We start from the raw sequence: 26650 nt of genomic DNA, 5'->3' as shown, positions 1-26650 counted from the left end.
GCAGTATAGCCCTACTAAAGTCTCAAAGATCATGATCGCTTGTTGTCCATTGCACAACTATGCCATACAAAGTGACATGCTGTGGAGAAGGTGGTAGAGGAGGCCCATGTGTAATATTAAGAGGAGGACACCGAGACCCAACCAGAAGATATGCCTGCTGAACCTCTGTTGCCAATGGAAAAATTCTAAGACCGGGTTTAGTCAATGAGAACTTTGCTTAAGTGCATGTTTTACCCAATGTAAAATCATGTCCACATGGTTAAGTGTAGTACTACAGTATTGCCACCATTGCCTTTTGCCCTCTCTCAACTACCATAAGAACATAAGAAATAGGAGCAGGAGTCGGCCATTCGAGCCTGTTCCGCCATTCAGTGAGATCATGGCTGATCTTCTGCCTCAACTCCATTCACCGGCCCTATCATCATATCCTTGATGCCCTCACTAGTCAGAAATCTATCGACTTCTGTTTTGAATATACCCAATGACTGAGCCTCCACAGCCCTCTGTGAAGAAATTCACCACCCTCTGTGTGAAGAAATTTCTTCTCATCTCAGTCCTGAATGGCCTACCCTTTATCCTGAGGCTGTGGCCCCTGATTCTAGACTCCCCAGCCAAGGGAAACATTCTCCCAGGATCCACCCTATCAAGCCCTGAAATAATTTTGTATGCTTCAATGAGATCCCCTCATTTTCTTCTGAATTCAAGAGCATACAGGCCTAGTTTACTCCATCTCTTCTCATACGACAGTCCCACCATCCCGGGAATCAATCTCGTGAACCTTCGTTGCACTCCCTCTATGGCAAGTATATCCTTCCTTAGGTAAGGAGACCAAAATTGTACACAGTACTCCAGGTGTGGTCTCACCAAGGCCCTATATAATTGGAGTAAGACTTCTTTACTCCTGTACTCAAATCCTCTTGTAATGAAGGCCAACATACCATTTGCCTTCCTAATGGCTTGCTGCACCTGCACATTCACTTTCAGTGACTCATGTACAAGGATGCCCAGGTCCCTTTGAGCATCTGCATTCCCCAATCTTTCACCATTTAGGAAATACTCTGCCTTTCTGTTTTTTCTACCAAAGTGGATAACTTCACATTTATCCACATTATATTCCATCTGCCATATTCTCGCCCACTCACACAGAATCATAGGCCCCGATTTTCCTGGAGCCTGCGGGCGGGGGCTGAAAATCTCAGATAGGGGGTCGCAACCACCCCCCCCCCCCCCCCCCCCCCCCGTGTTTCAGCGCGACACGAATCCGTCCCGCCTGCCGCAGGAGAGAATGGTCGGCGGGAGCCTAATGACCAATAATTAGCATGTTTAATCCTATTTTCAGGGGCCCTTGGAATTTTCAGCCTTTCCCCACGTAAAACGCGCCAGGTGGGAACACCGCTGATGAAACCTGGCGTGAACAATGTCGGCTTGCTTGCTTTCAGCTGCAGGTCAATCAGGACTGAAGAGATTTAATCAGCCAGCATTTGTAGGCTGCAGGACCTTGTTGCTGAAGGCTTGGGGCAACTTGTTGAAGGCTTAGGCACAGCTGTGGAAGGTTGGAGCCTCACACACTTCTCCAGTGTAAACTCCTGGGAAGCCCCTCTCAGCACCCTAACTCAGTGCCTCCTCAACGAAGGCATCTGCCAGAAGCATGGGAGGCCTTTTGTTCCTTCCCTTCTTGGCATTAGAGGATGTCCAACAGCAGAGGAGGCTGCAGCAGCACCAGCAGGAGCGACAGGCTGCGGCTCAGCCACCTGAGGCAGCACAGGCCAGAAGGGGCCAGCGCATGGAAGGCCGTCTGCGCAGGAGATACCCCCGAAACAGGGTCTACAGACACAGGGTGAGCTACCTCAACATGACTGAGCAGCAGTGCCAAAGGTGGCTCTGACTTTCGCGAGAGGTAGTGACTGACATCTGCGCAATGCTACAGCAAGACCTGGAGCTCAGAGCACCAGGTCGACACTCCTTACCAGTGGCCATCAAAGTCACCACCGCACTCAACTTTTATGCCTCAGGCTCCTTCCAGGGATCAGCAGCAGACATCAGCGGCATCTCCCAGGCGGCCGCACACACTTGCATCAAACAGGTCACCGATGGCCTCTTTGCCCTCGCACACAATCACATCCATTTCACCCGGGATCGCAAGTGTGAGGGCGCGAGCGCGTGGATTAGCTCAGCTAGCAGACTTTCCAAGGGTGCAGGGTGTCATTGACTGCACACATATGGCCCTTAGGGCACCCCATCGCAATCCAGGAGTTTTTGTCAACTGCAAGGGCTTCCACTCCCTTAATGTTCAGCTGGTGTGTGACCACAAGAAGGAGATTTTGCATGTTTGTGCCAAGTACCCTGGCAGCTGCCATGACTTCCTCATACTGCGCCAGTCTACTGTGCCTCCGCTATTCAGTCCGCCAAACGAGCTTCAGGGATGGCTACTTGGAGACCAGGGATATTCCCTGCGGACTTGGCTAACGACGCCGGTGAGGAGACCAGCCAACGAAGCCACATTTCCACCAGATGCATTATCGAGCAAGCCATCGGATTGCTAAAGATGCGCTTCAGATGCCTCGATAGATCAGGTGGAGCCCTACAGTACTCATCAGCCAGGGTCTCCAAAATCGTTGTGGTATGCTGTGTGCTTCACAACATGGCACAGCGTCGTGGGTTGCCGATTCCGCAGGACCAAGAGGCTCCTCACAGAGCCGCCTCGGATGAGGATGATGTGGAGGAGGAGGAGGACGGAAACGAGTATCCTGCAGAGGCTAGTCAACCAGCGGCACCAGTGCGCGAGAACATTGCTGGGCGGAATGCAAGGAACGCACTCATCCTGGGCCGATTTGTGTAGCCTGGTACCTCAAACACTGTAGCCTCACTGCTTCTTAACTGACCATGGACACTGGCCCATCCCTGTGCATTTCTACCTATTGGACCAGCTTGCTGACATCTGCAAGTAATCCTAAGGCCTCAATGTGAAATCCCCATTTGCCAAATGACAGACGCCACAACTCCAGCAGTTGCTACCAGATTTATGTACAACAAAGTGATGGCATTAATTAAAACTATATACAAGACTTCTCACCCAAGTGACTGCCCTTGTGATTAGTGGTGCTTTATTTTTCTCTTGCGCGTTCTCCTACGTAATGGTACCCCTGTGGCTTCAGCAGATGTGGAGGCCCCTTGCTCACTTTGCTGCTGCTCCTGTCTCGACATCTTTGGCGGGCGTCCTCTGGGGTGGCGAGCCTGTGAGGGCTCTCCAGCAGTCTGCTGCTCCTGCGGCTGTGCAGGGGTTGAGACTCCTATCTCACTTGGGTGTGGACTCCGGCAGGGCTCTGAAGTGGCATAGAAGTGAGAGCGCGTGGAGAGGAGCCCCACTTCCTTGAGGTGTGCCAACAACCTCCCTCTCATGGGTCAGCTCCCCCTCTGCCTGCAAGTGGCTGGCGAGCACCTTGCTGCACATCAGGGGGACCATGGGGACCCATCTCTGCACTGGAAGTTCTGCTCAGAGGGACTTCCATGAAGGTCTGGTTTCGGTGCTCAATAGATGCCCATCGCTCCTCAAGAGATGTCATTCTATTCTGAGCACTCGCCATGTTTTCGATAACCTGGCGACTAAGCTCTTCCATGGCCGCAGCCCTCCTCTCCTCGGCCGCAGCCATCCTTTCCATGGTGATGCTTTCATGCGCCAATGACTCCAATAAGGCTGTGCTCATGCTCGCCATGGACTCCTCCATACGCTCCACACTCGCAGCGACCCTGGAGACAAAACCTGCCAGAGACTCCTGCATCTGTGCATGGAGATCCACCACCTCCTCTCTTGCGGATGGACCCAGAGGCATAGGGTCGACATGCAGCTGAGCTGAGCTGGCAGAGGCCTGCGCCCTCCGATGCGGACTCTCCACTGCTGTCCCTGTCTCCACAATCTGCTGATGCTCACTTTTGAGCTGTGATACACCAGGTGACAACACTACTCTATGTCCCGAAGGCCCCCCCCCCCCCCCCCCCCCCCCACCCCCGAGGTGTGAGTGTCTGCGCTGGTGCTGGGTGCGCTTACTTCTGCTGACGCTGCGCCCTCAGAGGCTGGAGCTTCCTCTAAGGAGTCTGGCTGCAAAGCCACTTCCTCCTCGGCAGTGGGGACGGGGGCTCTGGATGGTCCTGTGGGGGAGTAAAGGGAAGAGTTAGAGATGTGATGCCAAGGCTACTTGCACATTGGATTTGGCATATGCTCATAAGTCCAAATGATGCAGCTTCAGAATCATATCAGCGACTCATGCTGTCAATGAGAGAGATGGGAAACTATTCTGACACCAGCTTGCGGGCTTGCTCCTGTCTCTCCTGCCCCAGCTTCCACAGGCACGTCGCCCCCAGCAATCTCCATCATGGCTTCCTCCCAGGGGCTCAGGTGGGCGATTGAGGGTGGTCCTCCTCCAGTCCTCGAACGCTCTTTCCTATTGTGAGCTCTCTTTTCCTGCAATGAGTGAGACAAGTGGAGTTTGAGTGAGAGTGCAGGAGTGAGTGTAGAGATTGCATAGCATCGATACTTACAAGGAGACAAAGATGGTGTGAGGCTGCAAGACCAAGGGCCCTCCCTGTGTGTTGTCAGTTGTGTTCCAAGCATCAGAGTGAGAGGCAGTGTGAGGGCTGCATGGTGGAATAGTTCGGTGAATGCGAGCATAGAGAGAGAGGGAATGGGTAAGGGTGCATGGATGTGACTGTGAAGTGGGATGTGGAGGAAGAGATTGCTGAAGCTGAGTGCTGCTGGGGAAAGGCAATGGAGATCAGGTTGAGGGTAATGGAAACTTCATACTTATTTTTCCTGTACGGTGAAGGTCATGGAAGCACTTCCTGCACTGGATCCAGGTCCGTCAGGTGACTCCGAGAGTTGACCTCTGCAGCCACCTCCATCCATGCCGCCCTGGTCTCTTTGGGAGGCCTCTTCCTCCCTTAGCTAGGGAAGAGGACCTCCCTGTGGGCCCTTACCCCATCCACCAATGTCTGGAGTGATGTCTCGTCAAATTTGGCAGCAGCTGATGCAGGCTCCTCTGCCATTCTGCAAGACTGGTTGGAAGCCTGCAGAGGTTGAAAAGCTTGCTGGACAATTTAAAAGCACCACGAATGATGACATCATACTGTGGGGCTTTCTGACTGGAAATGGACAATTAGCAAGGGTTTCCCACATGCTGGAAATAAATTGGCCAATTGAGCGAAAATTGCGTGCACCTGGCTGACCCATTTAGATTCGGGTCGGAACCCGCCAATTCCCCGCACCTTCGGGAAAATCGGGGCCATAGAAAGTTACAGCATGGAAGGAGGCCATTTCAGCCCATCGTGTCTGCGCTGGCCAACAAAGAGCTATCCAGCCTAATCCCACTTGGTCCGTAGCCCTGCAGGTTACAGCATCCCAAGTGCACATCCAAGTACTTTTTAAATGTGGTTAGGGTTTCTGCCTCTACCACCCTTTCAGGCAGAGTTCCAGACCCCGACAATCCTCTGGGTGAAGAAATTTCCCCACAAATCCCCGCTAAACCTTCCACCAATTACTTTAAACCTGTGCCCCCTGGCTTTTGAACCCACTGCTAAGGGAAATAGGTCCTTTCTATCCACTTTATCTAGGCCCCTCATAATTTTATACACCTCCATAACGTCTCCCCTCAGCCTCCTCTGTTCCAAGGAAAACAAACCCAGCCTATCCAGTCTTTCCTCATAGCTAAGCTTCTCTACTCCCGGCAACATCCTTGTAAATCTCCTCCGTACCCTCTCTAGTGCAATCACATCTTTCCTATAATGTGGTGAACAGAACTGCACGCAGTATGTGGTGTATGTGCCTGTGTACTGTAATGCTGGTAGTGGCCACTCGGGCTATATAAGCCTGTATAACGTCTTGTATCTTTTAGTTCACCTCCAGACTTTGTTCAGTAAACACCTGTTAAACCAACTCCTGCATTCCGTGTCTCCATTAACACACGGATACAACAGTGGCGACGAATTGGAAATGGACTTACCTGCAATTCGGCAGCACCTCAAGGAGATCGATTCCTCAGACGAAAGTCGAAGAAAAAAAGAAAAGGAAAAAAAACTATGGTTTCACCAGCTAGCCGGGCTGGTGGCAGATACTGCAATAATCCTTCCTGGGTGGCGGGCTGGGGCTCGATCGGCTGGCTCTGCAGCGGGGCCGAGCAGCGAAGGCGGAGGCAAACCGAGACGGAGGGTGGAGCACTCTGGAGACGGCCAGCGCTGCAAAGCAGGTCGGCGTTCGGACCAAGCAGAGGGAGGGAAAAGCCCCAGAGAGTCCGACGGGAACGAGTCTCCAACTATTAAAAATATCTGTATAAATAAAAACCGCAGAGAACAGCGTTGTCAGCAGCGGCGGGAGGCGCCATTTTTTCTCGGCAGGGAAGAAAGGAAAGCGCGGGAGGCGCCATTTTTTTTTTCAGGATGCCTAAGACTGGCAATATTACTGCTTTCGATAGTGATGTAGAGGATTGGACCACATGTGGAAAGAGTGGAGGTATATTGCACAGCGAATGAAATAGAGGATGATAAGGCATCGGTACTTCTAAATCTAATGGGCGCAAGGACATACGGGCTGTTACGAAACTTAATCACTCCAGCCAAACCGATGGACAAGAATTTTAAGGAGATTGTTGATACCCTACAGGAGCACTTAAACCCAACACCGCTGCTGATAGCGGAACGATTCAAATTCTTCAGGAGGAATCAGCACAAGAATGAAAGTAACGCTGATTACCTCACCGAATTAAGAAAGCTGTCAAAGCACTGCCAATTCGGGGCAGGACTGGCAGATTCTCTGAGACAAATTCGTCTGCGGTCTCCTAAGTGAAGGAACACAGAAAAGGCTACTTTCTGAGAAAGATTTGACACTGGACAAGGCTTTCAGTGTGGCTGTATCATACGAAGCAGCAGCAAGAGGAGCTGCAGAGATACAGCAAAAGCCACAGGACTTCGGCACCCATGAAATGACACAGGGTTTCGAGAGATGTTATCGCTGCGGCAGATCCACCCATGACCAGAGGGACTGCTGGTTCAAGGACAAAGCATGCAGGCAATGCGGAAAGATGGGACACATTGCACGTGTATGCCGATCTGGAAACAAAAAATCCACTGACAGAAAAAAAATCACTAAGGAAAAGTACAGAAAGGTACAAATGATGACGGACAGTAGCTCCGAAGACCAGAAGAGCGATAGCGACTCTGGAAACAAGAGACTAAGCTGTCTCAAATTACATAATGTAATTGCCAAAGAAGATTACCAGACCATTTGGGTTACCCTCACGATAGCGGGGTCCCCAGTTAAAATGGAGCTAGATACAGGATCTGCTCTGACCGTCATAAGTCGACGGGATTACGAGCGGCTATTTCCGCATACCTTTGAAAGACACATCCATTATCTTGAAGACATGTACAGGGCAGAAAGTATACCCCAGAGGGAAAATAAGGGTGCCTGTTGTATACAACGGCAAGGAAATACAGAAGTTGTATTTATACGTTCTGCAAGATGGTGGTCCACCGCTGTTGGGACGTGAATGGATCAAGAAGATACATTTAGACTGGCACTCCATTCAGGCACTGACGGTGACCAGTACGAAAAAAAATGATGACGTCATACCTGAACGATTAAAAGACATCTTGGCCAACGCCAAAGAAGTGTTTCAACAGGAACTAGGAACCTTGAAAGGCGTCACCGTCTCAATAAAAGTGGAAGATGCGGCAATTCCCAAGTTTTTTAAGGCAAGGCCGGTGCCATACGCAATTCGTCCAGCAGTCGAGGCAGAGCTGGAGAATTTGGAAAAGGCAGGCGTGTTATCCAAGATAGATTGGAGCGAGTGGGCAACACCCATCGTCCCGGTCATGACGAAAACGTTGAATAATGATAAAGCTGAAGAACAGAGAAAAATTCACATCTGTGGGGACTTCAAGGTGACTGTAAACCCGGTCCTTCACACGGTACAGTATCCTCTTCCGAGGATAGAAGATATTTTCGCCTCACTATCCGGAGGGAAACGTTTCACCAAAATTGACTTGGCACAGGCATATCTACAGATGGAGGTTGAGGAGGCCTCTGAAAAGTATCTCACGATAAACACACACAAAGGCCTGTACCAGTACAATCGACTGGTTTTCGGAGTAGCATCAGCTCCAGCTATCTGGCAAAGAGCTATGGAGCAAGTCCTGCAAGGGATTCCGGGGACTCAATGCTACCTAGACGACATCCTTGTACAGGAGAAAACGACAACGAGCACCGTGCCAATTTGGAGCAGGTGCTCACGAGGCTGAGAGAACGGGGCCTACGAGCAAATCGCCCCAAGTGCAAATTTTTCCAGAAACAAATATCATATTGTGGCCACATAATTAACGAAGAAGGGTTGCATAAGTCACCTGAAAAAATTGAAGCGGTCATAAAAGCCCCAGCACTTGAAAATGTCTCATAATTAAGGTCGTTCCTGGGATTGATAAATTACTATCATAAATTTTTACCGAACTTGTCAACTGTTCTGCACCCTCTTAACGCACTGCTACAAACTGGAGTAATTTGGAAATGGAGCGAAGACTGTAAACGTGCCTTCCATAAATGCAAAGGCTTGATCACGTCCAAGGAAGTTTTGGCTCATTACAACCCATCACTGCCAATCAGACTGGCGTGCGATGCATCCCCTTACGGCGTAGGAGCGGTATTATCGCATAGATTCCCTGATGGCTCAGAGCGGTCGATGGCTTTTGCGCCACGCTCATTGAACTCAGCTGAGCGTAACTATGCCCAGATCGACAGGGAAGCACTCGGCCTGATATGGGGAGTGAAGAAATTCAACCATTACCTACACGGACAAAAATTTACCTTGTTGACTGACCATCAACCCCTCGTCTCCATATTCAACCCTAAAAAGGGCGTTCCCATTATGACAGCGCAAAGGCTACAGAGGTGGTCCCTTTTCCTAGGGGCACACCAATATGACCTAGAATACAAAGGATCAAAACAGCATGGAAACGAGAAATGACCCGACTCACGAGTCTACGATTTAACGGTGAAGGGATGGCCAGCACATGGCGAACCACTGTTGCCAGCATTCTCGCAAAGAGAACAGCTGTCAGTGTGCCGAGGAACCTTGATGTGTGGATCCAGAGTGGTGATTCCACCCAAACTCCAGGATAAAGTGCTAAAGGAGCTTCACGAGGGGCATCTGGGTGGAGTGAAAATGAAGAACCTAGCCAGAGCGTTGTGTGGTGGCCAGGTATCGATGGAGACATCGAAGAAATGACCAAGGGCTGTCTAGGATGCAGAAGGTCCAAAACGCCCCACCACAAGCCCCTCTACATCCATGGGAGTGGCCCTCATCTCCATGGCAAAGGGTACACATCGACTTTGCTGGTCCATTTATGGACTCAATGTTCTTAATCGCGGTTGATGCACACTCCAAGTGGCCGGAGGTAATAAAGATGTCCTCCACCACCACGGAAAAAACCATCACAGTATTAAGGACCATATTTGCCAGGAATGGGCTGCCTGAACAGATCTGTTCTGATAATGGACCGCAATTTGTGTCCGAAGAATTCAGGAAGTTCTTGAAAAACAATGGGGTTAAGCACTACACGTCCGCCCCATACCATCCCACCACCAATGGATTGACTGAAAGGTTTGTCCAGACCTTCAAGAAGGCCATAGGTAATGAAGACATAAAAATACAGCATAAGGTAGATAACTTCTTGTTTGCATACAGGAATGCAACACGTGGTTACAAACCAAACTCCCGCTATGATGTTTTTCAATAGAAGACTAAGATGCCGGCTGGATTTGATCAAGCCAAACATCAGAAGGGACGTAGAGAACCGGCAATTTCAAGGCATGAATGAAAGGCCAACTGGAACCTTCCAGATAGGTCAACAAGTTTTGGCCCGGGACTACCGTACCGAGAAATGGCAGCCTGGAACTATTTGCACACGACTAGGACCGCTGATGTATACCGTGGACATTGGAGAAAGCCTAATAAGGCGCCATGCTGACCAGATCATAGTCATCCGAAAAGGGACAACCTACACCACAACTCTATACGCCTAATGATGAAGCAGAGATACCCATAGTATCTACCTCCGATCCGGTGATACTGGAACCAGATGAACCCGACACTGGCATTCAAGACGAATCGACCTTGCCAAAAGAACCTACTACACCACCGAAAACTACTACACCACCGAGGCGTTATCCGGACCGAGTCAGGAAGCCTCCAGAGAGACTAACTTATAATTGATTAACTGCAGCAAATGTGTAGATTATTGTTCTTGTAAACATGTTAATTAATGATTACTTAAAAATGTTATGTACTGGTTGTCTAGAAGGGGAGGAATTGTGGTGTATGTGCCTTTAAGGGCCCCTGTGTACTGTAATGCCGGTAGTGGCCACTCGGGCTATATAAGCCTGTATAGTGTCTTGTATCTTTTAGTTCACCTCCAGATTTGTTCAGTAAACACCTGTTAAACCAACTCCTGCATTCTGTGTCTCCATTAACACACGGATACAACACAGTACTCTAGCTGAGACCTAACTAGTGTTTTATACAGTTGAAGCATAACCCCCCCCCCCCCCCCCGCTCTTGTATTCTATGCCATGGGTAATAAAGGCAAGCATTCCGTATGCCTTCTTAACCATCTTATCTACCTGGCCTGCTACCTTCAGGGATCTGTGGACATGCACTCCAAGGTCCCTTTGTTCCTCTACACTACTCCGTGTCCTACCATTTAATGTGTATTGCTTTTCCTTGTTAGCCTTCCCCCCCCCCCCCCCCCAAATGCATTACCTCATACTTCTCCGTATTGAATTCCATTTGCCACTGATCTGCCCACCTGACCAATTTATTGATATCTTCCTGCAGTATACAGCTTCCTTCTTCAGTATCAGCCACACAGACGATTTTAGTATCATCTGCAAACTTCTTAATCATACCCCCTATATTCAAGTCTAGATCATTGATATATACCACAAAAAGCAAGGGACCTAGTACTGAGCCCTGCGGAACCCCACTGGAAACAGCGTTCCAGTCACAAAAACACCCATCAACCATTACCCTCTGCTTCCTGCCTCCGAGCCTGTCGAGATCCCCTTGAAGCCTCTTCACAACTGACACTGACACCTAGCTTTGTATCATCTGCAAATTTGGAAATGTTACATTTAGTCCCCTCATCCAAATCATTGATATAGATTGTGAATAGCTGGGGCCCAAGTACCAATCCTTGCGGTACCCTACTAGTCACAGCCTGCCATTCTGAAAAAGACCCGTTTATCCCTACTCTTTGTTTTCTGTCTGTTAACCAATTCTCAATCCATGCTAGTATATTGCCCCCAATTCCATGTACCCTAATTTTGCTCACCAACCTCTTGTGTGGGACCTTATCGAAGGCCTTCTGAAAATCCAAATACACCACATCTACCAGTTCCCCTTTGTCTACTCCACTAGTTACATCCTCAAAGAACTCCAGTAGGTTTGTGAAACAGGATTTCCCTTTCATAAATCCATGTTGACTCCGCCCAATCTTACTATTAGTTTCTAAGTGCCCAGTTATTGCATCCTTTATAATAGAAGATTCCAGCATTTTCCCAACTACTGATGTGAAGCTAACAGGCCTGTAGTTCCCGGCTTTCTCGCTCCCTCCTTTCTTAAATAGTGGGGTTACATTTGCTATCCTCCAATCTGTAGGAACCATTCCAGAATCTATAGAAATTTGAAAGAAGACAACCAATGCGTCCACTATCCCAATGGCCACCTCTTTCAAAACCCTAGGATATAGGTCATCCGGTCCTTGGGATTTATCGACTTTTAGTCCCATTAATTTTGCTAGTACAGGAAACTTTGTGCTATCCGGAGGTGAGCTATCTGGCAATCTGGAGCCACCGGCAAAAATCAGCAGCCGTTTTTTATTCTTTTTGTTTTTTTTTTGCTTTGAACAGTCAAGCTGTGCAAGGTCTGTAGCTATAGCAACAGCTTCAGCTACAGAGCTTTAGGGCCACACCCGAGTGTTTAGAAGCTGTTGCTAAGCAACAGTGTTTGTTGTCAAATACGGAGATAAGAATCTCCGTATCTCTCAACATTAACTGGAGAGTACGGCAGTTTTGAGGCAACGACAGCAGCTCGGTCCCGTGGGTGCCGGATAGCGCAAAGTTTCCTGTATTTTTTTTTTTTACTAACTATAATTTCTTTAAGTTTCTCATTCTTGCCACACCCTTGGTTTTCTTGTATTTCTGGGAGTTTTTTTGTGTCTTTCCCCATTCCCCATTATAAATTCTCCCGCCTCTAACTGTAAAGGACGTAGTGTCGTACCCTGGTGCTTCTCCTTTGTCTACCTTTGCCTAAGTGATTCCCTAGTAGGAGGAGGAATCATGGTGACTGGGTGTCAGTGTGTGCCTCTGGATGGAGGTGGCCAGTACCTTCTGGTTCATCAGATGGCACCACTTCTAATGCTGTGCTAGCTGGCGGGGTGGAATTGATGTGGTTCTCCGAGAGACCACGCTATCAACAGTGTCAACTCCTGCTGCTGGATACTCCCTGAATATGTCCTGTGATTTGTGTGGGGGGAAAACTATTGAGCAGCACTGAGATTTTCAAAACCCTCTTAAGGTGTTCTCAACCTGATCACCCACATGTTGAAATCCCGAACAAGAGACTTCTGTATATTGGGGCTCAAAATTTAGGCTCTGCTGCAAATTGTGCTGGAGTGGTCACACTATCCCTGTAAGTCTGTAGTTTGGTTGGTTAGGCAATCCCTCAACACTTGCAAATGTGGCAATGGTCTCCTCCCTATGCATGTTTCAGAATTCTTGACTTACACTGAAATAACTGCGTAAAACGCTCATGCTCAAATGAGACTTTGTTGTAGACAGTCCCTGTGATGTTCCACCTCAACTTGCCCCTCATCGCTTATGCTCCACCCTGAAACTCGCTATCTAAGTACCCTGAATTGAATCTTTGCTGGAGCTTCTGATCATTTGATTTTAATTATTGTTGGCGGTTTTTAAAAAATTTAAGTAACACTTTTTTTGCTTTTTCTTTCTGTCTCTTTAAGAAGTAGGAGCAGGAGTAGGCCATTCGGTCCTTCAAGCCTGCTCTGCCATTCAATAAGATCATGGCTGATCTTCTACCTCAACTCCACTTTCCTGTATTATCCCCATATCCCTTGATTTCCTTAATATTCAAAAATCTATTGATCTCTGCCTTGAATATAGTCAACGATTGAGCCTCCACAGCCCTCTGGGGTAGAGAATTCCAAAGATTCACCATCCTCTGAGTGAAGAAATTTCTCCTCATCTCAGTCCTAAATGGCTGACCCCTTATTCTGAGATTATGACCCCTGGTTCTAGACTCCCCAGCCAGGGGAAACATCCTCTCTCATCTACCCTGTCAAGCCCTGTAAGAATTTTGTATGTTTCAATGAGAGCACCGCTCATTCTTCTAAACTCTAGAGAATATAGGCCTAGTCTACTCAATCTCTCCTCATAGGACAATCCCCCCATCCCAGGAATCAGTCTGGTGAACCTTCGTTGCACTCCCTCTATGGCAAGTATATCCTTCCTTAGGTAAGGAGACCAAAACTGTACACAATACTCCAGGTGTGGTCCTACCAAGGCCCTATATAATTGCAGTAAGACATCTTTACTCTTATACTCAAATCCTTTTTATCTCTCTCCGAATACCACCTTTCTTTCCCTCTCTCTATTTTGCTTTCTGTACATGATTTGGCATTGAATTAAATATTCTTAAGTGATACTTCCTGGTTCAGACTCTGCACTGCTGAGTAACAATTCTTCAATCTGATTGTTTAAGGAGATGTACGGTTGCTTGCTCTGCTCACGCACATCCCAGATCCCCTGAGGGTGCTGCACTGAAACGGCTTTCTAATCACAGCAAGTTCCAGTGCAAAGCCCATCGAAAGTCTAGTGTAAGTGTAGCCGTTTGTTTGCCGCTGACTGCAAATTCTGGCCCAGTATGTCAAATTGAAGGAGAGGGTAATTCTGCAGTAACATATCTTGCCGTCATTGGCATCAACATATTTGCCCTCAAGACTGATAGGGTAGCTGCTTATATTTGTTTCTGGTCAGTTTTCAGTTTTTGACAAATGTCGGCTAAAACTTAGCAAATACATGTGATTTTAGAAACAGGAATTTTGTTTTCTGTTGGAGAATAAAGGACATTCTGGCCCAGTTTGACTATTCTGCTTGTGCTGCTCTTGTATATGTTTTCTGTGAAGTTACAAGTTGTGGATAGGTTCTGTACATGATTTTGTTTTTACAAATTATTCCAAGTGCTGGTTTCCTCTGTTACTACTTTATGCAGGCAGCACTCGGCATTGCTGATCTGATTGTGATGGCCATGAAAGAATCTGGAATATCTGAAGAGGAAGCACGGAAGAAGATCTGGATGTTTGACATGTATGGCTTACTTTGTAAGGTGAGCAAGAGAGCTAACATACTTTTAATAGCTTTCATGTAATATTTTTAACCAGCTGCTGAATATCTTCTTGGCTACTTCCCTTCACCTTTGGATATTTGGCTTCCAGTCTGCCTTGTGTATAGGTGAGGCAGTTTTCTTATTGTCCAGTCGTGGTTGAAATGGAGTCTGAGAGCTAATTGCTGATAATCCAGAAAAAACAACTCCATACACTTTGACAATTATTTCAGAATCTGTCTAACTCTGCCCTTTATAAAAAAAAAAATAAAAAATGTAGATGAGGAGGGTCAGAACTGAATGAAGTTGTAGTAATTTTATTTGGCCTGTGATGAGCATAAAGCCAGATCACTAAAGGTGCGCAGGGGTGGTATTTAAGCTGTGATGATCGTAGAACAGAGTGTCTGTGTAGAAGTGCATAGTATGCACTTAAAATGCCTTCCTGCATTGGCAAGCCTGAATCGCAAACTCAGAGAAATGATCACAAAGCCAAGAGTCAGCACATTAGCACTCCAATTAGATGTACCACTATATTTCCCCAAAAGTAATTAAATGTTGTTTTATATAATGGTAACTTGTTTAGAAGTGCACAACCCAAAACTGGTGATCCATTTGTTACCCATGACATCTTGCAAATGTTTAATTAATAAAGTGTTCCAGAAATATAGTTTGAGATGTATAATGCAAGCAAAAAGATTACCAGTGGAATGTCTCCAAACCATATGTTTGATTATGGTTTAGGTCAGAACTTTAAGTGATGAATAATTTGAGAGTTAACAGTAGCTTCCTTGACTTCAAAAAGTTAATTGCAAAATCAGGAGGAGAGTAGTTCAAAGTATTAAGAGATGAACTGTTTCTTAGGGCTAGGATGGGCATGAGCAAGTTTCCAAGAAGGGAAAGATGGAATTATATTCACAAGTTCTTCAGTTCTATTAGTAAATGAAACTGGTCGCTGACCTGTAGCACTCTGATGTGGACTCGATGGGGGGAATTTTTAACCCCAAAATACGGACGGGTTAGGGTTGGGTGGGAGGTTAAAATGATAGAAATTTGAATCCTGACCCCTTCAGGTTTTAACCTCCCAGGAGACGAGTTGGCACTTTAAATATTATCGTGAGCCTGTGCCTCATTTTGAATCTCCATTTTAAATTTGACTCTGGGCAGCCAGGTTACCCAGGACTCTGGGAACCTGCCAGCTAAAGAAAGATGAGGACTTTTGGATCCAGGTGGTAAATGCCCCACCCCTGCCCACTGTCTCCACTATCTCCGGCCCACCGTTTATATAAAAAAAAAAAAAAAATTATTGGTCCCCCCCCCGATCCCAGCCTCCGATTCCCTCCTCTCTGTGGCTTGGTGCCGCAGGCCTACCTACCCGACAGCCAGCCACTCTTAGCATACAGTGCTAGTTGCAGTTTAGCTATTTTAACCGATTGCTAGCTGACTGTCCTTTTTAAAACTTTCAGTGTCTGTGTAGTTTCTGGAGTAGCATAAATAATTTTCTTTATAATTTCAATGTGAACTTGAGCTGCCTGAATTCCTGATACAGCATACTCGATATTTGATGCAGAAATGCTGCTATGGTCCACTGTCAAAAAGCAAAAGCTATCTTATCCTGTCTTTCTGAAATATCTCAAAAGCACTTCACGTACACTGCCTGCATAACAACCAATGCACTTCAAAGTATCAAATATTTCTCTCTAATTTGTCATCACCTGGGTTACTGATGGTGTATGGCGTTGGCAAATCCAGTGGGGAAAGAAGAGCAAGTTTTATTTATATAAAAACCCCACCTCGGTTGTTGGGTAAATTAACTAAGCATTAACTGAGTCTGTCTATTGCAGTTAAATTCTAACAATGCTGCTTCTGACTGCAGGGTCGTTCAGAGCCAATAGAGAGTCACCAAGAAGCATATGTTCACACAGCACCTGATCAGTTAGCCAAGACATTTCTGGACACAGTTAATATACTACGGCCCACTGCTATTATTGGTAAGTGGTAAAAGCTACAACAGAATGTTTGTGACTGAAGTGGTTGCATTTGCTATTTTTGTAGATTTAATTTGAAATGATGTGCTTTGGCAGTGCCCTCTTGCACCTTAAGTATTCGTTGGGGGATTTTTTGAACATCAGAAGGCTGCAGTTTGAGAGAATGTTGACTAGCTGTACAGTGCTCTTGGGCAATGTGAGCTGCAGCAGTCAAACTTTTTTACTGTAGGTATAAATATATATTTTGTATATTGGGATAATGCATCCTGTTATAAACTACCACTCTATCTCCAATATCCCTTTGTTCTCCAAAGATCTTGAAAGTGTTGCCTCTCAAATCCATGCCTATATTTCCTGCAACTCTGTTTGAATTTCTCCAATAAGGTTTTCGTCCTGCCACAGCACCGAAACAACCCTAACCAACATCACAAATGAAATGCTCTGACTGTGATCGTGGTGCATTATCCTGACCTCTGCAACCTTTTTGCACAATCAACTCTGTCATCCCCCTCCAGGCCTCTGCTCTATTGTCCTGTTCAATGGGACCACCTCCTTGGTTCCACTCTTGCTTATCTGATCGTAGCCAGAGGAACTCCAGCATTGACATCCCTTCCCACCTCCGCAACGTTGCCTCTGGAGTTTCCTTCTTCCCCCGCCCCTCCTGCTCCTCATCTATATGCTGTCCCATGGCAACATCATCTGCAGACATGGGGTCATTTTCAACATATACGCTGACGATAACACAGCGCTACCTCGCTTGACCCCCTTCACTGCGTCTGTTGTCATCTAGGTTTGCATGATCTGCAATTTCCTCCATTTTTGGTTCCTGCCACAAACCCTGTATACTTGCCACTGATTCCATCTTCCTCCCTGCCACTGCCTCAGACTGTCCACAACCATGATCAATTTGCACGTCAGCTGAGCTTCTGACCCCATATCCTCTCCATCAGAAAGACTGCCTACTTTCACCTCTAACATTGCCTGTCTTTGCCCTTGCTTCAGCCCATCAGTTGCTGAAAACTTCATCCATACCTTTGTCACCTTCAGACTTGACTATTCCAATTCTCTGCTGACCAGCCTCTCATCCTCTGCTACTATGCTTTTCTCTAGGTTTCTATCTGCTCATGTGATCATCCTTTTTAACTTTTTCTCCATTTTTATGTATTCATCCCAATAAACCCATTTCCTGTTTCTCCACTGGGTTTATAGAGGTAATTTTTCCTCTTTATATCGCTTTTAATGTTTTAATCTAATTGTTATAATCCAATTTAGTCTGATCTTGTTGATTTCCAGTATGTATTCTTTCAGTTCGACTTGGCCTCTACTGAAGTATGGGTACAGTGGCATAGTGGACCTGTTACTGGACAAGTAATCCAGAGGCCTGGACTAATGATCCTGACACACAAGTTCAAATCCCACCTGGGGAATTTAAATTTAATTAAATAAATCTGGAATAAAAAGTATCAGTAATGGTGACCATGAAACTACCAGATTGTCGTAAAAACCCATCTGCTTCACTATTGTCCTTTTGGGAAGGAAATCTTATCCTATATGTGACTCCAGACCTACAGCCATGTGGTTGACTCTTAACTGCTCTCTGAAATGGCCTCCGTTGCATCAGGACTGCTACGAAAAACTATAATAGTAAAACTGGACGGACCACCCGGCATCGATTTGGACACGACAAAAGCACACCCAGGTGACCCTGCAAAGTCGTCCTCACTAACATCCTGGGTACCTGTGCCAAAATTAGGAGAGCTGTCCCGTAGACTAGTCAAGCAACAGCCTGACAGTCATACTCACAGAATCATACCTTTCAGCCAACGTCCCAGACTTCTCCAACACCTGGGTATGTCATGTCCAACTGACAGGACAGACCCAGGAGAGGTGACAGCACTGTGGTATATAGTTGGAAAGGAGTGGCCCTGGGAGTCCTCAACATTGACTCCAAACCCCATGAAGTCTCATGGCATCAGGTCAAACATGGGCAAGGAAACCTCTTGTTTGCCACCTACTGCCCTCCCTTACCTGATGAATCATTTTAACACCACTTGGAAGATGTACTGAGGGTAGCAGGGGCACAGAATGTACTCTGGGTGGGGGACTTCAATGTCCATCGCCAAAAGTGGCTCGGTAGCACCACTACTGACCGAGCTGGCCGAGTCCTGAAGGACCTGGCTGCCAGATTGAGCCTGCAGCAGGCGGTGAGAGAGCCAACACAAGGGAAGAACCTACTAGACCTCGTCCTCACCAATCTATGTCACAGATGCACCTGTCCATGACCGTATTGGTAGGAATGACAACTGCACCGTCCTTGTGGAGACTAATTCCCATCTTCACATTGAGGACATTGTGCTAAATGGGATAGATTCAGAACATATCTAGCAGCTCAAAACTGGACATCCATGAGGTGCTGTGAGCCATCAACAGCGGAATTGTATTCCACCAGAATCTGTAACCTCATGGCCTGGCATATTCCTCACTCTACCATTACCATCAAGCCAGGGGACCAACCCTGGTTCAATGAGGAGTGTAGAAGAGCATGCCAGGAGCAGCACTATGTATACCTAAAAATGAGATTCCAACCTCCTTGGTAAGCTACAACACAGGAATACATGCATGCTAAACAGTGGAAACAGCATGCTATAGACAGAGCTAAGTGATCCCATAAACAACAGATCAAATCAAAGCTTTGCAGTCCTGCCACATCCAGTCGTGAATGGTGATGGACAATTAAACTAATAATGGAAGGAGGAGGCTCCATGAACATCCCCGTCCTCAATGATGGTGGAGCCCAGCACGTGAGTGCAAAAGACAAGGCTGAAGCGTGTGCAACTATCTTCAGTCAGAAGTACCGAGTGGATGATCCATCTCTGCCTCCTCCTGAGGTCCCCACCATCATAGAACTAGTTTTCAGCCAATTTGATTCACTCCACATGATATCAAGAAACGGCTGAGTACACTGGATGCAGCAAAGGCTATGTGCCCCGACAACATCCTGGCTGTAGTGCTGAAGATGTACTCCAGAACTAGCCTCGCCTCTAGCCAAGCTGTTCCAGTACAGCTACAACACTGGCATCTGCTGACAAAGTGGAAAGTTGCCCAGGTATTTCCTGTCCATAAAAAGCAGGACAAATCCAATCCGGCCAATTACCATCCCATCAGTCCACTTTCACCTTCCATCACTTTGCTGATGATTGTCATCGACCGTGCTATCATGCGGCACTTATTCACCAATGCTCAGTTTGGGTTCTGCCAGGACCACTCTGCTCCAGCCACATTAAAACCTTAATCCAAACATGGACAAAAGAGCTGAATTCCAGAGGAGGTGAGAGTCACTGCTCTTGACATCAAGGCAGCATTTGATTGTGGCATCAAGGACCGCTATTAAAATTGAAGTCAATGGGAATAAGGGGGAAAACTCTTACTGGCTAGTGTCATACCTAGCACAAAGGAAGATGGTTGTGGTTGTTGGAGGTCAATCATCTCAACCACAGAGCATCGCTGTAGGTATTCCTCAGGGCAGTGTCCTATGCCCAACCATCTTCAACTGTTTCATCAATGACCTTCCCTCCATCATAAGGTCAGAAGTGGGGATATTCGTTGATGATTGCAGTGTCTGTTCCATTTGCAACTCCTCAGATAATGAAGCAGTCCGTGCCCGCATGCAGAAAGACCTGGACAACATTCAGGCTTGGGCTGATAAGTGAGAAGTAACATTCGTACCACACAAGTGCCAGGCAATGACCATCTCCAACAAGAGAAAGTCTTAACCATCTCCCCTTGCATATTTAATGGCATTACCATCATCGAATCCCCCACCATCAACATGGTGGGGAGGGGGGGGGTCCCCATTGACCAGAAACTTAACTAGATAAACAACATAAATACGTGGCTACAAGAAGAGATCAGGGACTGGGTATTCTGCAGCGAGTGACTCGCCTCTTGACTCCCCAAAGCATTTCCACCATCTACAAGGCACAAGTCAGGAGTGTGATAGAATACTCTCCACATGCCTGGATGAGTACACTCGAGAAGCTTGACACCATCCAAGACAAAGCAGCCCGCTTGAATGGCACCCCATCCACCACCTTAAACATTTACTCTCTCCACCACCGGCGCACCGTGGCTGCAATGTGTACCATCTACACGATGCACTGCAGCAACTCGCCAAGGCTTCTTCAGCAGCACCTCCCAAACCTGCGACCTCTACCACCTAGAAGGACAAGGTCAGCAGACACATGTGAACACCACCTCCAACTTCCCCCCCCCCCCCCCCAATTAACACATCATCCTGACTTGGAAATTTATCGCCGTTCCTTCATCGTTGCTGGGTCAAATTCTGGAACTCCCTCCCTAACAGCACTATGGGAGTACCTTCACCACATGAACTGCAGCGGTTCAAGAAGGCAGCTCATCACCACCACCTTGAGGGCAATTAGGGATGGGCAATAAATGCTGGCCTTGCCAGCAACGCCCACATCCCAGGAACGAATAAAAATAATCTTGGAAACATATCTCTGTTCCTTCATCGTTGCTCGGTCAAAATCCTGGAACTCCCTACCTTCACCACACTGACTGCAGTGGTTCAAGAAGGTGGCTCACCACCACGTTTTCAAAGGCAAGTTAGGATGGGCAATAAATGCTGGCCTTGCCAGCGATGCCGTGAATGAATTTTTAAAAAAGTGTTCCTGAACAACCGCCAAAAATTTATTTGCTTTAGTTGTCCCCACCTTTTATTGAAATTAACCCTTTTTAAAGGTAGATACCTTGGTCTTGGTGTTAACTGTTTGACTCCCAGATCACGTGGTCACCGTACCCAGGCAATGTTACGATTTATGTTTCCTGTCCATTATCTGGATTTGTTTACAAATACTAGGTCAAGGTGAATACTGCCTCTTATTACTTCTTTGATGCGGTGGTCAAAAAAATGTCATGTTAAAACCTTTATCAACGCTGGTTCTAAAACACTAGTGTTTTCCCAGTTCATACTTTGTTGATTTTTGAATCTCTCATTAAAATAACTTTCCTGTTCTCACATACCCTTTCTGTCTCTTCATAGAACAGTTTGTCATCCTCATACTGACTTAAGGATCTGTAGCATACCCTGAGTATTGGCTTGAACTATTTTGCATTAGTGATGTCCACCCAGAATAGTTTTGTTCTGTAGCTTTCCCCCTTCCACAGTATCAACTTTACTTACTTCTCTGGTGTCCCTGACATAGAGGGCTACACAACCTTTTTTTTTTTGCCCACTTTTCTGAACATTTTATTCCTCAATGTTATATTCGCACTCATACTCCGTAATTAGCCACGTGAATTCTCCGGTAATTTGTTTTTACCGCAAGTGGCTCAAGTCTATGTAATTATTATTAGTAATAGTTGTCATTGTATGCCTATTTCATATGAAAGCCAATAAATGCCTTTGAACACCATTATTTTGTGGAATAACTTACAAATATATAAGTAAGCACATCCATTCCCTTACAGTGCTGAAGCTGCATCTAATAGCAGAGCTGATGGTGTTGGGGGTATTTATTAAAAGAGCTTCTGAGAAAACCTGTATTTTATTTAGGATAAATACTTGAGCTGCATTTTAAATATTGCAGGTTTCCTCAATGATATCTATTAGAAAGTGGCCATAGTACAAAACTGTAGGGCCTCAATTAAATATGAATAGTGACACTTCAATAGTTTTGCAACCTTGTTTTTGTTAAAGCTTGAAAGTAGAGTATTTAAATCTTTATTTTATATAAATTCTGTACTTTTGCTTCTAGATGAGTTTAAAGCTTTCTGACAGAACGAACTGTTTAAATTCTGGCATAAATGTTTAAACTTGTGGCTTTATAATAGCTTTAGATTCTGATAAAGGTTGTAAATTGGAAGAAATGTTTATTCTTGTATTGATCTGGACTTCAACGATTTCAGTGCAAATAAAACACAAAACTGCAAATGTTTGAAATCTGTAATGTAAACCAAAAATGCACAGCAGTGCAGTCGGCATTTGTAAAGAACTCAAGTCTTGTACCCAAAGTGTTAACCTGTTTTTGTTTCTCTCTCTAAAGATTTCAGGTTGACTTTGTTCAATTTGTTTTTGGCAGGAGTAGCAGGTGCTGGCCGACTGTTCACCAAAGAAGTGATTAGTACCATGGGCAGCATCAATGAACGTCCTATAATTTTTGCACTAAGTAATCCAACAACTAAAGCTGAATGCACTGCAGAGGAGGCCTACACTTTTACAGAGGTATCATGAACAATTGCTATCTATTCTTTACCTCCACCAAACTTTCAAACTCCACATGCCAAATATGGGCTCATAAATCAAGGTTCACAGAAAGGATTAAACCAACTTATGCCATCTGTAAATTTAAGTTGTTTATAATGAAATGATAGTTTGTGTGTATGTGTGTCTCAATTCAAATACCTGTTTTAAATTATATATCACCTCCCTTGAAAATTTTGAATAAGATTTGATTTTAAATGGTCCATTCTGTGTTCCGAGACCCCAATTTACCAGATGCATGATTCTCTGCCAGTTCAAGAGTAACACTGAAATAAAAACAGAAAATGCTGGAAACACACAGCAGGTCAGGCAGCATCTGTAGAGAGAGAAACAGAGTTAACGTTTCAGGTCGTTGACCCTTCGTCAGAACCTGATATGTTAACTCTGTTTCTCTCTCCACAGATGCTGCCTGATCTGCTGAGTGTTTCCACCATTTTCTGTTTTTATTTCAGATTTCCAGCATCTGCAGTATTTTGCTTTTGTATCAAGAGTAACACTGTTCTTTCTGTTTCTTGTTGGCCTTGTGCTGGTGCTGCTGTTCCCTTTTCTGGCAATCTGTATGGTGATTATTCTTTCTTCCCATTTCTATTGCTCTTCCATCAGCTTCCAACCCTCCATTCTCAGCCTCCAATTTCAACATTTCTAACTGGAACACCCTTTCCTGGTCTGTCGTCTATACCCTGATTGTGCTAACTCAATTTCTGCCTCTTTTGAACTGGTCAGCAATGGTCTACGTTTCTTATGTTTTGGGGTGTGCTTGTACTGCCCAATATCAAACTATATGATGGCATAATCCAGGATGTAGCAATAGTTCTCCCCCCTTGTGATCTGAACTGGATATTTGTGTCAAACACATGGTCCCATGTGCATGGCTCCAATCTTTTTGAAAGTGGGCTGAGCAAACACTTGGTAAGCGAAGCCAGATATGAAGCATGAAGTTGCTTTATTGTGCAGCAAGTGAACATACAGATCAATAGTTATGGTCAAACCCACTTAGTTCAATCAGTACAACTAGTCGTCTTGGAATACAAAATAATGAACACACCTACGTTTCCCCACGTCAGGGGGTCTTCTTGCTTGACTTAAATAAAATGTCTTAACTTCCCTCTTGCATTCCCTTACTAAAGCGATTTATCTCATTGATGTTTGTAAGATATTGTTGTGGCAAATTGGCTGCCACGTTTTCTGACTACACTTCAAAATTGCTTCACTTTGCTGTGAAACACTTTGGGACACTCTGAGGCTGTGAAAGGTGCTAAATAAGTGCAAGTTCTTTTGTCTTGCTTTCTTTATTTTCAACTTCTGAGTCTGGCAGAAGCTTGCTTTCTGTTTTCTGTTGTAGAAACCTGTCAGTGTATGTTTTTGCCTTTTTATCTCCCTCCGTTCATAACTGGGTAGGGGGGAGAGCATTTTTAATCACCTTTTCGTCTGGCTGTTGTGCAAATACACTTCTTCAAAAACCCCAACATTAAAATGTAACTTTTTTTTCCAAATCTTTTCTGTGGTCAGAAAAAAATCCCAAAACATGACTGGCACTTAGAGCAAAAGGTAAGTGGCAGAGTTGCCAGCAATTTAGATGGTCAATTTGCTTTGTTACTGATTTACTGTATATGTTTCACAGGGGAGGTGCCTTTTTGCCAGTGGCAGTCCATTTGATCCAGTGACTCTACCAGATGGACGTGTGTTTCAACCAGGACAGGGAAATAATGCCTACATCTTCCCTGGTTAGTGTGATGTGTTTGGCCCTATGCTTGTTGACATTGTTGACCTCTTCCTAGCCCTGGTACTGTGTTCATCCTTGTACTGTTGTTCACTTTTTCTCCGACTTTTAAAGCCCACTCTCATTTTCTCAGATAACTGCCTTTTTGTCCAACCTGCCCTTCCTTTCAAGGTCACTGAAAACATGGTAGCCACCCAACCACGTATTTGTGTCTCCCATCATTTCTTACTCCTTTAATTGGGTTTCTGCCTAGCCTGCAGAACAGAAATCACTCTGGTCAAACACAAGATCCTGTGCAACTGTGACTACTGCTCACTCAGCGTCCCTTCTCTTCATCCTTGATCCCACTGCTGCCTTCACAACTATTGACCATCCTATTCTCTGCCACTTCTTTTTGGCATTACATCTCAAAGCACCACCATGGCTTCTATCCCAATGCAGTTTCTCCTTCCTAGCTTACAAGGTCACCTCCAGTATATTCTGGAGCTCCATTCTTGGTCCCTTATTCATCTTTTAAACTTTGGAAATGTTATTTACAAATACATAGTTAGTTTCCATGTATAAGCCACTAATGTCCAATTGTGCTTCAGTCACCATTATTAACTGTAAATATGGCAATAGAAAGCCCTGGCAGCACAACTTCAAAAATAAAGGTTTTTTTTTTCTTTTGGCTAATAAATTCTTCATGAAGACATAGAAACATAGAAGATAGGAGCAGGAGTAGGCCATTCGGCCCCTCGAGCCTGCTCCGCCATTCAATGAGATCATGGCTGATCATCCAATTTCAGTACCCGGTCCCTGCTTTCTCCCCATACCCCTTGATCCCTTTAGCCTTAAGAAATATATCCAGCTCCTTCTTGAATATATTTAATGAATTGGCCCCTACTGCCTTCTGTGGTAGAGAATTCCACAGGTTCACCACTCTCTGGGTGAAGAAATTCCTCCTCATTTCTGTCCTAAATATCCTACCCCTTATCCTTAGACTGTGACCCCTGGTTCTGGACTCCCCGACCATCGGGAACATCCTTCCTGCATCTAGTCTGTCCAGTCCTGTCAGAATTTTATAAGTTTCAATGAGATCCCCTCTCATTCTTCTAAACTCCAGCGAGTACAAGCCCAATCGTCCCAATCTCTCCTCATACGTCATTCCTGCCATCCCAGGTATCAGCCTGGTGAATCTTCGCTGAACTCCTTCCATGGCAAGAACATCCTTCCTCAGATAAGGCGACCAAAACTGCACACAATACTCAGGGTGTGGTCTCACCAAGGCCCTGTACAACTGCAGCAAGACATCCTTGTTCCTGTACTCAAACCCTCTCGCTACGAAGGCCAACATACCATTTGACTTCTTAACCGCCTGCTGCACCTGCATGCTTACCTTCAGCGACTGGTGCACAAGGACACCCAGGTCTCGTTGCACTTCCCCTTCTCCCAATCTATTGCCATTCAGATAATAATCTGCCTTCCTGTTTTTGACACCAAAGTGGATAACCTCACATTTATCCACGTTATATTGCATCTGCCATGTTTTTGCCCAATCACCCAACCTATCCAAATCATCCTGGAGTTTCTCGGCATCCTCCTCACAGCACACACTCCCACCCAGCTTTGTGTCATCTGCAAATTTGGAGATATTACATCTAGTTCCCTTGTCTAGATCATTAATATATATTGTGAATAGCTGGGGTCCAAGGACCGATCCCTGCGGTACCCCACTAGTCTCTGCCTGCCACTCGGAAAAAGACCCGTTTATTCCAACTCTCTTTGCTTTCTGTCTGCCAACCAGTTCTCTATCCAAGTCAATACCTTGCCCCCAATCCCATGTGCCTTAACTTTACACGCTAATCTCTTATGCGGGGCCTTATCAAAAGCCTTCTGAAAGTCCAAATACACCACATCCACTGGTTCTCCCTTATCTATTTTACCAGTTACATCCTCAAAAAATTCCAGTAGATTAGTCAAGCACGATTTACCTTTTATAAATCCATGTTGACTTTGTCCGATCCTGTCACTGTTTTCCAAGTGCTCTGCTATTACATCTTTTATAATGGACTCTAGCATTTTCCCCACTGCTTCTAATTTGACGTTGATAAGCTGCTTACCCCAAATTTGGTACATCATAACTGCATTCTTTGACCTCAAAACATTGCCTGCTTATGCACCTAACCTTGCTGCTGCAACCTAAATCCACAGTATCATGACTTTGAGCATTAACTTGTCTAAT

General features: G+C 45.7%; 1 protein-coding gene across 2 annotated transcripts in view; it reads left to right on the top strand.

Moving 5' to 3' along the window:
• Positions 1 to 26650, top strand: part of me2 (malic enzyme 2, NAD(+)-dependent, mitochondrial) — a 119907-nt gene that overhangs the window by 64826 nt on the left and 28431 nt on the right. For both annotated transcript variants that reach the window (XM_085974866.1, XM_085974857.1), the window contains exons 10-13: positions 14328 to 14441; positions 16312 to 16426; positions 22525 to 22667; positions 24328 to 24430. In XM_085974866.1, coding sequence (XP_085830992.1) covers positions 14328 to 14441; positions 16312 to 16426; positions 22525 to 22667; positions 24328 to 24430 — 475 coding nt within the window. The remainder of the gene's footprint in view (positions 1 to 14327; positions 14442 to 16311; positions 16427 to 22524; positions 22668 to 24327; positions 24431 to 26650) is intronic.

This window comes from Somniosus microcephalus, chromosome 2, assembly GCF_052327205.1.
Source record: "Somniosus microcephalus isolate GS21.2 chromosome 2, FLI_Smic_1.0, whole genome shotgun sequence".
NCBI classification, from domain to species: Eukaryota; Metazoa; Chordata; class Chondrichthyes; order Squaliformes; family Somniosidae; genus Somniosus; species Somniosus microcephalus.
Note: the sequence above shows the minus strand (reverse complement) of the source record. Positions and strands in the feature narration are given on the sequence as shown.